Source organism: Sinocyclocheilus grahami, unplaced genomic scaffold, assembly GCF_001515645.1.
Source record: "Sinocyclocheilus grahami isolate Dianchi unplaced genomic scaffold, SAMN03320097.WGS_v1.1 scaffold1157.1, whole genome shotgun sequence".
Lineage (NCBI taxonomy): Eukaryota > Metazoa > Chordata > Actinopteri > Cypriniformes > Cyprinidae > Sinocyclocheilus > Sinocyclocheilus grahami.
The window spans coordinates 478,380-495,086 of record NW_015506336.1 but is presented as its reverse complement, the minus strand read 5'-3'; the positions used below and the strand labels follow the sequence as shown (position 1 = coordinate 495,086).

At 36.2% G+C, this 16,707-nt stretch overlaps 1 protein-coding gene across 2 annotated transcripts in view; it reads left to right on the top strand.

The window, feature by feature from the left end:
• LOC107567417 (protein FAM172A) overlaps nt 1-16,707 on the top strand; it is a 162,980-nt gene that overhangs the window by 115,271 nt on the left and 31,002 nt on the right. Inside the window, exon 7 of one of the 2 annotated variants that reach the window (XM_016253092.1) lies at nt 12,946-13,535. The exons of the other annotated variant lie outside the window; for it this stretch is intronic. Coding sequence (XP_016108578.1) covers nt 12,946-13,010 — 65 coding nt within the window. The 3' untranslated portion in view covers nt 13,011-13,535. Of the gene's footprint in view, nt 1-12,945; nt 13,536-16,707 lie in introns of those variants that run through there. 2 annotated transcript variants of the gene reach the window in all.

Here is a 16,707-nt window from a genome sequence, read left to right as displayed (position 1 = left end):
TAAACTGGAACAAATCTCCTGAAAAGCCCCCTGGTCCGCCAGCACTGGGTAAGGGGAGTTGAGACTTATGCCCACACTGACCCACAGTCAGACACTCTAGGTGCTGAAGCCAATTGTCAGCACAACTGAACTGAACAGTAGAGGAAGCCTAGACGAGCATTTGGATGGATTACAAACAGAAACAATGCCAATGTCAGGCTACAGTCTCTGTGTGTGTGTGTGTGTGTGTGAGTGTGTGTGTGTGTGTGTGTGTGTGAGTGTGTGTGTGTGTGTGTGTGTGTGAGTGTGTGTGTGTGTGTGTGTGTGTGAGTGTGTGTGTGTGTGTGTGTGTGTGAGTGTGTGTGTGTGTGTGTGTGTGTGAGTGTGTGTGTGTGTGTGTGTGTGTGAGTGTGTGTGTGTGTGTGTGTGTGTGAGTGTGTGTGTGTGTGTGTGTGTGTGATCGAGCCGTCTGGCCCTGATGGGCTGAATCTCAGACCTGTGATGTGTATCTCATGTTTTAAAGCCGGGGTGTAACATGATATTAGTTTAAAGGGGTGGTCACGCCAGACTTTTGTGTTTTATTCACCTCCATTCATAAGGATATGCTAAGAATTCTTTCTCATGCTGCATGCAAAAGTTCAAGTTCGGTGAACGCTGGCCTTACAAATTATTGTAGTAAAAAGATGATATAAACATTTTAAACGTATTGGCTGAGGATCAAACATGGAGGAAATGCTCATTTTGCTTTGCTTGAGATTAGGTTTAGAAGAATATTAAATTAAATTAAAAAGAGCAACAAACAATTGGCTTGCATAGGCACATGAAACAGAGTAGATGGTTTATATTTACAATTTATATGTATTAGTGCAATTATATATAACAATATGTTTATTCGTATATTCGTGTTTAATAACCATAAAGATGTCAATTTAAATAATATAAATAATCTGCCTATTAGAATGATTTCTGAAAGATCATGTGACGCTGGAGGCTGGAATAATGGCTAGGGATGCAAGATATTATCGGGCCGATATCGGAATCAAACGATAATGGCTTTAAATGTAAATATCGGCATTGGCCGATATGGAACATTATGCAGATATGTCTTGCCGATAAGAGGAATACATTAACTCACATGTGCTCAGGGTGTGCTAGTGATTAGATCACGTCAGCAGTGTGGCTCATTCTTGAAGCAAAGTTTTGTCTGAATGATGATTAGATTCACTCTTTTGGATTGCTGCATTTAATCTGTGAACGCATCTACAGAATGAGTATTCCTTGTATGATAGAGTAAACAGTAATAGCCAGCAGTGGCAGCAGCGGCAGCCTCCCCCAGGTCCTAATGCCCGTTTGTAAGTTAGTTTCAATCTGTAGGGGGCGCCGTTGGCCTACTTCTAATTAAATTAAAAGTAAAATAGCCTACACAAATAACATTTAAACTGTATTTCTGATTAAATAAAACAGTAATTGATGTCATAAAATAATGAGTATGTTTTGATTTAAAGGTCAGAAGCTATAGCTTACATGAAAAAAAATCACAAACATAACACTTGTAAATTAAATAATTTTATATATACTGATTTATTCATTAATGTGTAATATGTTTTATTTTTAAAACAAATCATAAGCTCTAAAAGATTTTCAGAATTTTTACAACTATTTTGCTTTAGACCATCTACAAATGTTAAATCTTAGAATAAAATGTTAGGGTTAACACTGCATCTTTCTGGGAAAAAAGATGCAGCGATTGATATATAGTTTATTTATAGTTATTTTCAAAGCTTCGAGACTTGGTGTTGTTTCCAAACAAAAGGAAATATACCGGTATCTGTATCGACCAAAAGTAGTTTAAAAATATCGGCATATCGGATATCTGCAAAAATCCAATATCGTGCATCCTTAGTAATGGCTGCTGAAAATTCTGCATTTTTACATTTTAAAATAGAAAATAGTTATTTTATATTGTAATAGTACTTCAAAGTATCACTGTTTTTACTGTATTTTTGATCAGATACATTCAGCCTTGATGCTCAAGACTCACAAAACTTAAACCACATATTCTAAATGTTTATACGTATATCAGTGTTTGATTCTTTTGTACTATTTTGTATTTAGATGTTGTGTGAGATCATATTTTGTTGCTTATATTCTTTTCAGTGTCTGAAATAATTTATGTTGTTTAAAGTCTAGTGTGTGCTCCTTATTTGAAAAAAAACCCTCATGTCTTCATTAATGAGTCTTGAAAAATCTCACACATTAACATCACACTCACATCTAACACGTGCTGTGACACCTTAGCTCCTCGAGTATGTGGTAGTTATATCTCTGAAACCACTGATCACTCGCAGCTTTGCTTCATGCCGTTCCCATTATATGCAAGCGTTAGAAACATAGGCTCTCTTTTGCTTTACCTGGGTTAAGATGAGATTACTCATTTCTAGAACTGATCATTAGTTACAAAGAGAACAGTGTCCAGTGTGTAAACAGTGATTAATTGTTAACAAAAGTTAGTTAATGCATACCTGAACTGTAATTATCTGTTCTGCACCACTACAAGAATCCCAACACAGGTGGGTAATTAACCCTAATTGCATTTACAATGAGAGGATCACAAGAGCAGAGAATAACTTTGTTAAAAAATAAGCCTCCTTTGATGTAGGACTAGATATTTGTCAGCTGATTTATTCACATCTTTTTTTTTTCTCATTATGTCTTTTTCACCTTTTCATGGTTGGAAGCAGAGTTCTTTTTAAATCAGCTTTGTTTCAACTGAGCAAGACCCTGAAACAAAGTAAAGCAATTCTAATAGAATGTAGCTGCATGTATTACAACAGGAAAAAAATGAGAGGTTTGTACATTATATGAATTGTTCTCCTCAAACGTTCTAATAAAGATGTTTTAGACTGAAACTATTGGCATGCAGGCATCTGGCCAATTTGTGTAAGTTCACTGGTGCATATTGCTGACTTATACAATGTCACTGGTCCATGTATTTTGCTCAATGGAGAGTCACTGGTGCATGTTGCATTCAGTCTATAGACTTGCTTTATTCAGTGGTCCAAAGGGCCCAGTGTCTCTATGTCATTGAATGCCTGTGACCATGTGTACCCCTGATGCAGCAAAATCCACTTGTTTGATCTTCCATTGTGGATGACAGATCTTCAGTTAGTTTTACTTTTCCACCCTCCTTTCAGGTGGATGCTGGTGTTGGCCCGGGCTCCCAGGAAAAATTCATGAACTTGAACTTTGTGACTTTTTTTATTTTTCAGCACATTTTGTGTCTTTAAAAGTGATAAGTGATGATCGTTCGAATAATTTTTTGGGCAACCCACTTATTTTGATCTTGAAAATATGTAGTTTTGCACTTGGTGGGAAATCTGGATATGAACATTCCTTTTTTTGAACATTATACCTATTTAATAATTAGTGATTTGTCATATAGCAGTTGTAGTTTTGTTCATTTGACTTGTTTTTGTCTTAAACGGGATTTTTTAAAGTGTAAATATGTAAATTTTTTTAAAGAATTCTCTTTTAAAACACCTGACTAGTCTTGTTTTATTTACAACTTTGAAAAAACATTTTTTTTTTTTTATAGTGAGGGAAGTGTGAATAGGATAAATGTTCTGGATAAATATGCACTATATAATTTTATAAGCACTTCTTTTGTTAAATTATTTTGCATTAATTATTTTGTTAAAGCTATGTTATTTGAGATATAAATCTGTTTTGGGTTTATTTATGGTGTTACATTTTCATTTCAACAAAGTTTATATAATTTAACACAGAAAAGACTGGCTATTTTTTCACACTAAAACCATGTTAACATGGCTGTACTTTTGAAACGCTGACATTTACGGATTGGCCCCATTCACTTTCATTATAAGTCTCATATAATGATCTATATATATATATATATATATATATATATATATATATATATACCCACTGTATATATATATAAAGTGAATGGGAGCAATCCAATATACCGTATATATTCAAGTTAAATCAATATGCTCTTTCTATTGGTATATAGACAAATATGGAGAGCTGTTGTCATTCACCCTATTGTTTTACCAGAAAACCCATGGGCAAAGTATCAAGTTGTTAACAATATATATTGACACTGTATCATAGTGCAGTGATTCCCTGTGTTTCCTTTTTCTGAATATCATGATCTTTTTATAAGTCCCATTGGAGAGGCGGAATGAAAATTTGATGGCGTTTTTGTGCAGTCGACTATAATTTCTCACTGCTGCTCTCCCTTGTCGGGGATCAGAAGACACGGCCTTCATTTTCTATTCCTCTTTAAAAACGAGATGGAGCCTAAACATCTTTGATCCGTGTGCTTCTCTGGATGAGTGGCAGGGCCTGACCCACTTGGCTCTTGGCTTTATGTAATGAGCCCTCCGATTAAAGAGCACCGTGCAGGAACATTGTGCTGTATAAGGAGTTTTATGTCATCTCATCCCACACTCACTGTTTGCCTATCTGTCTCTTTCCTACGCCCTCTGATGGGATCACATAGCAGTCATTAGGAAATATCTGTAGTTGTTGTATGAAATATACATGCACAATTTGGTCAAAACAAATTTTGTAGTTGCATTTTGAATTGTTATATGACACATTTCACTCTAAATGTCAAGGCTAAAAACAGCAGCTCACATTGTACCTGGACTTCTCAAGTCTCTCTCTCTCTCTCTCTCTCTTTCTCTCTTCAATTCAATTCAGTTAAATTCTCTCTCGACCGATTCACACAACCCAGCCCACGTGAAAATTAATTAGTGTAGTTTTATTTCATATAAAATAACCGTAGTAGTAGTAGTAGTAAGAAGTATTATTGTTGTTGTTTTTATATGGTATATGGTTCTATGATAGTAATATAATGTAATACAGAGTTCTTTTTCACATTATTATTGTCATTTTCCATGTTGCATAGCTCATTGGTCCAGTTTAAAACAATGTGTGTTTATTAGGCAGAAAATTGAAGTAACAATTCCCAAATTTCAAATCTGGTGAATTGCGGTAAACACCTTATCCACACAATCATCACGTCCTGGTGTCATCATGTAACATTAGATTTGTGCGATAACTTGTAGTGGCCAAAAGTGAACCAAACCTCTTGAGGCATAAACTTGATGTTTACATGTAGGGAAATGCTGAAAACATTGTATCATGAGCCCCACATGCATGTATGTGGAGTAGAATGCTAACAGAACTACTCCTTCATGCTGAATTTTTATTAATCAAGTCACATGCTTTTGCATACTAGGCCATATTGTAGTTTCAGCTGTAGTTAGAGAGGAGATGTGCTTATATTGGGAAGGCAACAATTAAAGAGGTTGGTGCATCTGTCTTCTTTAACACTGCTTGTTGGATAAACAAGCCTCTCTGTCTATGTTGAACTTAAGGCTTACTTTAAGTACATGAACACCAAAATGTCATCCACCTGGCTTTGATAGGCTCTGCTTATTTGAGTTCAGTTCATGTCAGAGCTTGATAGATTCTATTAAATCACACAGCATGTTTCTTTGATCACAATCTGCAGCTTTCTGTGTTTTTCGCTGTTATGAGGTCAGCACCCACCGGATCACAGTCAGTTAGCATTGACCATCCTCTTCCAACCAGTCAATACCTGCGATCTTTTATGTAGTTCAAGATTAATTTATCAGAGTTTTGAATCAGCTTATGCCTTTGTTGTTTACATTTAGAATTTGGAGCAAAGAAGCTCTTCAAGCTCTTCTGTAAGCCGTGAATGGCGTGTTCGCTCCCCTTTCAGAGCAGAAATCAATATGCTGTGCATGTGTCCCTGTGGAAGAATGGAAGACACATTTTGTTTCTTTGTGTGTGTGGCATAGTGTACTGTCATAATGAGTCTATAGGGTAGACTCATTTTATCCAGGCTATTGTGATTGAAGCCTTAGCTGTCGGAGGTAAAAAGATTTCGCCGTCCTTTAACATTCCCAGCCTTTTCTTTTTCAACAATCCTGCTCTTGGCTGTACTTCAGACCATTTATTTATGTAATTATACATTTTGTTTGAAATGGGAACTAGTTGCTGAGCTAGTCCAACCTGACATCTATTGACATCTATTTCTCATATTTTCACAAAATGTACAGCACTTAAATCTCACATAATTTCTAGTGCAATATTGAATTTTTTTCATCTGTCATATAACTTACACATTTTTACATCTAAAAATGATTTGCAACACTGTGAAAGGCTTAATTTGTAACAAAACGTTATACTGTATGTAAGAACTGTAAAGCAAGACTTGTTTGGACTATTAAAAGCATAGACCTAAATCTCTAATTATAACATTAAGGGTGTTATTTGCAAAAATTATCCTGCACTTCTGGTTCTCAGTGAAAAGTTTTGACAGCTTTGCATTTGTGCTATTCAATTTACTTGTGAAATTATAGTCTTAAAGTTGCATACATTCAGTCTAATAGCAGATATAGAGCTCCAGATGTTTTAATTTGTAGTTCAAGCTGTGATTGTGATCTCATAAATTCACTTTCAACACATATTAGATCATCCGACCTGATTCATAATCGTGATTTCTATGTAATAAACAGTGAGAAGTCCTATCCTCACATTCCATCTAGGTTGTATTCATCATGACTTAAAGTGTGGGATGAGCTGGTGCAAACTGACAAGAGTTCAGCTGGGTTCAATGAAAAATGGAACAAATTTCTGCAACCTCAACCATTTTATAATCACATTATCATCCCAGACTTGACCATTAGGCCTTCTGGTTATTACCACATATTAGAGGCCAACATTTGCCGCCCTACTGTTAACCAATTGGCAGCATCTTTTTCTGTATTTTATTTATTTTTGAGATACTGGATGAGGGTAAGTGCTATACTAGAATGTTATTTAGCTTCATAGTAAATAATTTCTTTCTCTCACTTTGATTCTGTTTTCGTATCGTCATGAGTATGCCGTTTGTGAACCATAGTTTCGTTTCTAGTGCTCATTAAACATTTGTATCTTTAAGCACTAGTAGATGAGTTCATTTTAGAATGAACTGTAAACAAATAGCACAATCATTTTTCGTTCTTCTTTTGTTGTTGTTTTTACCCCCCATCATCACATCTTTCTTTTTATAGAAATGGAATGTGAATAACTGATACATAAAAACATTTGAGTAGACGAGTTGAAAAGTCAATTAGTGACCACACTTTTGTTTAAACCTGTCTTTCCTGGTACAACCCAAGCTTCTTAACAATGTAGTTTACATCCTGTTGACCACCATACGTTGTCACGAAGTCAGACAGAGGGCAGCGACAGATTAGGAGCTGGGGACATGGATCTCATTGAGCCATATGGTGCATCCTATAGCTAAAGCAGAGGATTAAACCTGGACCCTTAACCCTGCAGATGGACTGCAATCACGTAGCTCCATTAGTTTTGAGCTCTAGCATTTTGTTTATGATGTATAAATGTATAAATGCTGTATTTCAACAGAAATTCAGGTACCTGATCCTAGATTTATTTTGCTTTGAAACGCAAAGAGACAACGCTGTGCCCCTTCAGTGAACTTGTGGTGGGTTAATCAGGATCAGACCCAATGATAAAATTGTTTCCTATGTTTTTCCTGCAGAGCTGCGAGAAACTATAGATAGCATTAGCGTTCAGCATTAGCTATGGCTTGAGGGAAAGGATTAAGAGTTTCTCTTTACAGCACTGAACCTGTTACACGTGAAAACAAACACCACCATGGAAACAAAAGGGTGAGTGAAATGGAGGAAAAAAACTACATTGGACAGCAAATTACATACTCAATACAATTTGCTGTTTTGACGTGGTGTTGCTTGGTTATTGTCTCACGGTGCACATCAGCAAATATGAATTTCCTGCAATGCATACAAACTAGTATTGCTTAGTAGCAATTTAAAGGGGCCGTTTACCCAAAAAATGTAATTCTGGTATCATTTGCTCACCTTTATGTCATCCCATGTATGACTGTTTTCTTCTGTGGGATGCAAAAGTAGATATTTTGAATAATGTACTTGTCGCCCTTTTCCATGCAGTTTGAACTAAAGTAAAGTATGTTGTAGCACCATAGCTGTCCATATGACTTGCCACTGTATCTCAAGTCTTCTGAAGTCTTACAATAACTGTATGTAAAAAATCTAACTGAAATTTAAGTCGTTGTTTACTGAAAACATTCCCCTCCAAAGTACTCCTAAAGTCAGCATGAAATGAAGTTTGACACTTTTCCTAAATGCATGTTATTGATTCATTAAACATTTCTTAAACTCATAATTTTTTATTACAATTGTAAGTGTATACAGTAGCAGGAGGACTTCTCCAATAATTTTCTCAGCTTAAACCCCCACCCCTTTTTAACAACCAACTGCATGCTGCAGATATGTTTCACTTGGATAATATGGAAGAAAAGATGTGTTGCTCCTTCTGTTTCATGATGACTTTAACCCAAGAACCATAGCAGTTCAATCAGTCAGTGAGTCGATTTGAGTGAACAAATCATTCAGACCTGTTTTCTTGAAAAAAAAAAATGATTCATTCTTTTGCTTTTTCATCTTTTAGATTAGCGACAAGATGGCTTTTGCTTAAAACTAAATTCTTCTTTTTTATTATTATTATTTTTATCTTCTATGAAAAAAGTACACAGTTTTCATGTAATATAAATATTTAGATTCATGTTTATGCTTTCTAGTAGTTTCATCAGAGTGTCAAGTGTTTTGTTTTGTTCCTTTTTTTTTTTTTTTACCAATCCTTTAAAAAAATTAATACAGTATTATGTCGAAGTGAACATCTTGCCCAGCTGTCTTTGTGCTCTCCCAGCACAAAGTTAACATTGACAAATCCGTTGCTCCGCAGTGGGTTTGTTAGCACTCAGATGCACCGAAGACAGTGTGGGAGAACTCCTTATTATCAGCAGCAGTCTGCTCCTATCAGTCCATCAGTGCAAATAAATGGCTCACTGACGAGCCCCTGCCACGCCGCGCAACACAACTGTCAACATCTACTCACTCCTTTCTGACAGGGGCACCATCTGAGGATATTAGACTTATTATTTCCATTTTTTTCCCCTTTCACATCCTGCTGCAACAGCTCTCCCCCTTTTCCTTCAGAAGAGATGTGCTATGAGTGCATGTGTTTCATGCTACCAATTTATTACATTTGGAGACTAATGGGGCGCTTTGCTTTGACAGCTTTTGATAAGGGAGGGTGAGAAGTCTGTTTCTGCCGAGGGTTATGGGAACTGCAGGAGTCATGATAATTACTATCAAAGCAGCAGTAATGCACATAATAAAATACTCCATTTGAGCACACAAATCAATTAATTAGGACCCGATGTGTCATCCTGTGTTATGTTATGGTGTTATTTCTCTTTTATGCTGCTCTTTCCTTGTTTTATTTTTTGTAAAGATAACATTTAGTGCATCTAGTTACATTTCAGCACGTTTTGATGTGTGTGCAATTGTGGCATGCACCAGCCCCACCTCCCCCACCGTTGGTGTGATCTTTTTATAAAATTTGGATTTAATGAAATGCACATTTAATATAATTGTTATAGAAAACAGTGGGCGAGGAAAAATGTGCAAGAATGCAATGAGAATATATTAAGAACGTACATAATTGCACATGATGATTAGAGAAGAAACATCCTTGAACGTCCTTGAGCTCCATAATCAGCCTCAGAATTAAAATATTTATTTGTTTCCCTTTTTGCTGGAAAAATAGGATATTATTTATATAATTATGTAAACAACACTGAGCGTTCCCCCCACCCCCCTTTTCTTCAGCGAGCTGTAGAGCGCAGCAGTGACCTTGGCTCGTCTCCCACTCTTCGGCTTGACAGATAAAAACTTTATTAAGCGTCAGCGGGACGAGACGCAAACAGCCCGTGACACCCATGTGCATTGAGTATTGGGGAAATATCGCAATTAGCGGCTGATTTCCTACAGCGAAAGTGTCGAGAAGAAGGGTAATAAGCAAGGTTTGTTTGTGGCCTGGAAAGCCATAATTATAAACTGCTTTGAGTGCGCTGCGCTCATTGTGCCTCGGTGTAATGAGATAGGCTGCACTGATCCCTCCATGATGCTATTAGCTGTAATCCCAAGTCTTCTCTTCCTCCCACACCCTACAGCCCTGTAGGGCCTGCTGCCACCCCAGGTGCCTCCTCTCAGACGCCGCCCTTTGGTGCGCCCTCCGACAAGCGCCGACATGGCTTGATTGTGAAGAGGCTTCAGCTGAAACATGTGAAATGCAGATGATGTCTGTTTTTGCGCTCGCTCTTTTGTGATAAAAGGGTCTACGAGAAGGTCGAGTTAGACTCTGGCCCGGTTAGCTTCAAAGAATTCGTTCCTGAATACTTGAAACATCTTTTTAATATATTTCATGGCTTTATATCTGCAGGCGGATGAGGCTCGCGGTAACACACCTGTCAGTGTGTGATGTGTTAAAGCCTCTCTGTCCTGTGAGGAGTTGGCAGGAATGTACTCTCCCTAGCTGTCTAATCGCAATGACCCCCAAATGGCCCACCTTATCACCTCTCCCTCTGAGAGGCAAACAGAGAGCGAGTGGAAAACATGGCCTTCGCTGCATGTGTTTGAGTGGGTTTAGGACTTATCTAATCAGCAGGGGGTTTGCTGTCCATCCCCTCATGCACAAGCACTCACCATCCTGCTTCGGCTCCAATGCCGTATGTGTGTGTGTCCTGGAAAATCTAAGAGTGGGCTTTGTGAGTTTTTAGTAGCTGAATATATTTCTGCATTGATGCCATTCCAAACCTGTATGACATACTTTCTTCAGAGGAACACAAAAGAAGATATTTAAAAAAATATCAGTTTTTGTCCATATGATCTTAAAAATAAAAGTTCCAAAAGGGAGTTTTCACAGCAATGCCATAAAAAAAACATTTTGGGTTCCCCTTGCAGTCAACAGTTCTTAAAATAACCATTTTTATTTTCTTAGTGTGAAGAACAGTTTAATCATCTAAAGAACTGTAAAGAAGGTCCATGGATGTTAAAGGTTCTTCATGGAACCATAGATGCCAGAAAAGAACCCCATTGACTTTCATTGGACAACAAAAACTTGAAACATTCTTCAAAATATCTTCTTACATGAATTATCCCTTGAGTAATAATAATTAGAGAGCCCTTTTATTTCATTTGAGTATGGAATCTCTAATCTGGAAAACCCAAATTCCAAATCCATGGTTGTGTATAATCTGTGTTTGCTTGTCTTGTGCTGTTCTCCTAAACGCAGTGGACACAAACCCTGCCTGATGATGCCCATACCACACATCACAAAGGGAAACACAATGGCTTTATGAAGTACAGTTTAAGAATGCCTCGCCTCTCTGGAAGAGTTAGTCTGGCGCCAGCCTCTGCTTAAAACGGCCAGGAAACATCATAATGAATTGTGCAGGGCTGCTATCATTGGTTGATTAGTATAGCTTAAATTGCAGATGAGGGAGTCAAGTCTAGGTCAGAAAAAGACTTCAAGGGTCTTAACGGGTTAAGGTTGAAGGCCAAGCTCTCCCTTTTGCCTTTTAATCAGATGCCATACCTAGGGAGATTTGCAGAGATGCAGAGATCCGCAATGACCTTTGGCCACAAGGTGTCGTTTCTGGTCACATGTCTATTGGGCTCCTGCTGCTGGCTAGGAACCGACAGCAGCCTCAGGGCAGGGTGGGTCCTTCCAGGGGTGTTTTTTAGCCAGAGTTGGGCTGTTCCTCACCCCTTACACCCCAGCAGCTCTGGGACACAAATGGAATGCTACAGCTCTGAGGCTCTGTTTGGTAAGACTGCCCTCCGAACAGTGCCATGTTCATTCAAACTCAGTCATTACGATATTTTCACTCAAAGAAGTGCATGAGTTGATGAGCACTGAAAGTTATCCATGAGTTAGCAGTAGTTAGCTTTCACAGTGACTCCAGCAGTACCCACATGGGGTGAAACAAAGGCCAGCTTTAAACAGAATCCACATTAATATGTGACTTCCATATAATCTTTGATGATTTTAATTTTATATATATTTGTATTCATTTATTTATGTATTTATTTATTTTTCATGAAGTGGACACAAACTCCATTCCAAAATTATTTTTAATATTATAATTTATAATAATGATATATAATATCATAGATATATAATGTTATAATTTATTTCATATTTATCTCTTTTTTATAATAATAATTTATATCATATCATTTGAATGTTTTTGATTCATCTAGATTGACTCACATTGCAATTCCTAGAAAAGTTACAGGTCAACTAGCCAAGTTGCCAAAGCCATATTTTACCCACATTTGTTTGTTGGCAATTACTGAATTTAAACTCTGTAAGATTTTTAACAAGTTAACGGAGGTTACTTTTTCAAACAGTATTTAATTTATTTGTTGACTAATACAATTGAAGAAACAGCCTGTCCCCTGCCCTATAATGTAGGGCTTCTTCACACTTTCCTTGTCTTTAAGAAGCTTTGCTTTTGTTTTAATGAAAAAAAGGGTAAAAAAATCAGTATAATATTTTTTCACTATAACCCAATACATTTGAATACTTGTAAGACTTTATTTTTATAAGTAGTTTTCCTCAAAACAGGGTGTGGTTACACAAGTATTTTTTCTCTCCAAACAAATGTTTAGAGGTCAGTGACACAACACCCTGAAGTTAAACAACATCAGATGATGATCTGCTTTGCTGGTGTTACAAAGCTGTCAGTTGCTTACATAAAATTGAGTCCTATGGCATGGGTTAGGGCCTCCCACTAGATCTCTTACATTTAATCCCAAATTAAACTCTGATCTCCTCATCCGTGTGGTATTTTTGTGCAGCATAACAGTGTTTGTTTGACCTCATTCACCTCGTCCATTTTTATCCATGCCTGCATTGTCTTTTTTTCTGGAAAATGATATTACAGAGTTTAGGTCATCATCTTCTTTTATGCCTTGCTACTGTAATCCTATTTTCTGTGTCATCTGGTAGTGTCAGCAGATGGTGGTCTGGGGAGGCAGTTTGACACCCAACTCACAGCTGTCTGGCCGGCCTGACAGGCCTCCTTTGTCTCTCAGTCATCACTCCAGAATGGTGCCTCTCCGCCTCATTGTGTCTCTATTTAACCCCCTCTCTTTTGGAGTGTTTCTACTAAAATGTGTGTAATATATGCAGTAACATAACTGCCAAAGTTCTCCAATCACAAATAGGAGTCTCTTTTCTCCCCCCCCCCCTCACGGTCTGTATGTTTTGTTGTTGTCTTTTTTTTTTGCGTCATGGATTGCCATCTCTCCCTCTTTCTCTCTGTGGCTCACCCTCATTTTCTCCCAGTGTGTTAATGAAAATGTTAGAGTGTGATAGAGAGAAAGAGAGGACGGCCCCCTGCAGAATCCCGCTCTCTGGCTTGCTTCCATGCCCATGGTCGCTTGGCTTTACTTAGTTCCAGCTCAGTGCCTGCGGCAGGCTGAACAAGCTCAGCTTTAGATTGACCCCATGGCCCAGGGCCACTCCTACCTCATTCCTATGATTATCTTTGATATTCTTTTTCTCTCCCCTTTTCTTTTGATCTTCTCTTTTTGCCTCCTCTAAAATATCTTCATAACACTTCATTACAGAATTAATTTGTCAAGTGAACACTATAGAGACAGCAGGAAAAAGAGACTTGAGAACGAGACAGATAACTGCATTCTCAGCAGATTTGTAAGAAAAACCTTCATATAGAAGAAAGGGGGGTTCAAAATCACTATTGAATTTAAATAGTGTCACCTATTTTCTCACCTTCAAATTGTATTTTAGATTTGTACAAGAAACTGGTAAGAAATGTTCTCATATTTGTTGGATCACTCTATTCTCACACATCATCTGTCTAAAAATATCTTTAATCATTATTCCTAATTTCAACTATATTAGTTTAATTGCATTACATTAAGGTTGGATGAATTTTTATTGAGTGCCTCACAAATACTTTTTTGTTGTTGTTGGGTTTATTATTATTATTATTATTATTTATTTTTGTCGTCGTTGTTGTTGTACAAAATGACATTTTTCCCTCATTAAAATTTTTATTTAAATGTATCATTCTTTATTGATTCTGAATTGATCTGAATTCATATACACATATCTATATGCTGTAGAGGTCAGTGCAAAAGGTCATCTATCTTAAGGCATTTCGGGAACTTAAGAGCTTTGCTCAAATGAACCACTATAGGGCCTGTAATTGATATTAGTTGACTTGCAAATCAGCACTAGGAAACTTTTGACCTGTGCATTTATGGCCACTAATCTTAAACTTCAGTTGCAAAACAAGATTGAAATAGTATATAAGGATCATACTTTTTCACAGTGTATGTCTTTGTAAAGATCCACTATTATTGTACTGTATTATTAGGGACCTTATAGTGTTTTGATTTGATTAATCTAGTATACTATATAATCTTAATGGAATCATTTATTATGTTTTCTAACATCCAATTTGTGTGTATTTATGTATGTATATTAAAAATTGAGTCTTTGGCAGCTTATTAAATACCCATACCCTCGCAAATTTCCCCAGCATTTATGGATGGGCAAATAGATACTGATAGTGGTTTATTTAGAATGAACAATTAATGCATAAGTTAGCAAATTAAATAAAATGTGACACAATGGTGTTTTGTGAAATTAACTTGAATTAGTTTGTTAAAGTTAAAGGGGTCATATGATGCGATTTAAATGTTTCCTTTCTCTTTGGAGTGTTACAAGCTCTTGGTGCATAAAGAAGATCTGTAAAGTTGCAAAGACTAAAGTCTCAAATACAAAGAGATATTCTTTTTAAAATTTAAGAGTCAACCACGCCTACCTAAAACACTCCAGCCGGGACACGGCATCAACAGTATGGTGAGGGGCGTAACATTTCCGTCTCACGCTTGAGGTATTCGGCCAATCACAACGCACTGGATAGCTGGCCAATCACAGCACACCTCGCTTTTTCAGACTGATGAGCTTTGTAAAAATCAACGCGTTTCAAAAAGGCGGGGCATAGAGGAGAAACAATAATGTACAGTATGTGGAAAATAATGTGTTTTTTTAACTTAAACCGCATAAACACATTTCATTACACCAAATACACAAAATAATGTTATTTTTAGCAGCATCGTATGACCCCTTTAAGCTTTTAATGGATGGTAGAAATATGGTTTTAAAAAATTGTTAGGCCTAAAGTAAATAAATTAAACAATTAAAGACACACATTTGTCAGTCATACATAAATGAAATGGGTAAGAAACACTTAAGATTTCTGTACTCAGAAACTCCTGTCTGTGGCACAAGCAATATTGATTTAGTTAAAATGAGTTTGAAACTAATTGCGTTTATTGATGATAAATATATAATTTAAAACAGGTTCAGTTTATTAGCACTATTACAGAAATCTTACATGTTTAATTTATGCATGACTCACAAATATGCATCCCATTAAGTTTTTAGTTTGTTAAAACTGCAATCCAAAAGTAGTTTAAATGTGTAATTTAGCCCTGAATATTTTGTGTCTTCTATGATTGTTGTTAATACACGATAAACAAAAACAGAAGTCTGTTAATGTGGGATTTAGGCGTATTAAATGTTTAATTTATCAAAAGATTATTGCTATCTAGAATAAACTAAAATGGGTGTAATTACTCATTTTATCAAATCACTTAATAGATGTATTGGTATTGATATTGGCTTTAATTGTACATGGTATCAGACCCACAGTGATTATGATGACATGCACATGCAAAAGAAGTGCTCCTTTCATGAAGTGATTGATTCACTGTGCGTGTGTGTGTGTGTGTGTTTGTGTGTGTGTTTATTTGCTCAGCTTACAATTGTCAGACAGCTTGTTCATACACTGAGTGAACTGTCCCAGACATGCTGTGTGAGGTGTTTGTCTGTTGTGCACAGACAATCAATACTCTCCCATTTAAAGAAGTCTAAGGTCAGGCCTCTGCACTGATAATGTGAATTGTTTTGTTAGATAGTCAAAGGTCAGATAATAATTTTATTTTTTTCAACCACTTCCCATCTGGAATTGATCAGTTTCATCTCCTGGTGGGGACGACCACTGCCGTTAGCTAGTTTATCTTAACTTGCTGCACATCTTAGCCTGTAGTTTTGTTGAGTCTTGGGCTACATATGTACATTGTGGTGTGGATCTGCTGATGTATTTGTTTGTGACTGTATATGGACATGTCCTCTACTGTTAGTAATTTTGACTATGTGAACTTATTTAAAAATTTTTTGCCAACAATTTCAAACAGTGGGGATACATGCTGATTTTTTTCTTATTTTTATTAGTATTATTATTATTATTATTAATGTATTTTTTTTAATCATTTTTATTTTTAAATAAACAATCTGAACCAAGTTTTATCCTTTTTAAATGGAAATTGCATTTTAAACATCCTTGGAACAAAATATTATTATTTTATTTTATTCACAGTTTGGCATAGCTTGAAAAAATAAAACTTTATTGGAAATTACTAAGCTCTTCATTGATGATTAGTCTTTTGGTAATAAATTACACTAACCTTTGATGAAACTTTATTAAAAAATAATTGCTAATTTTGATGAGTGATGCCTGTCTAAAATTTGGTATAAATAATTTTCACAAAATAAATATTGAAAGCAATTATTTCACTGTTTAATTATCACATTTAGAAAAAATTAATAATATTCTTTATAAAGACTTTAAATAAAAAGTAGAAAAAGTGTGGAACAATTTTTTTTTTTTTTTTT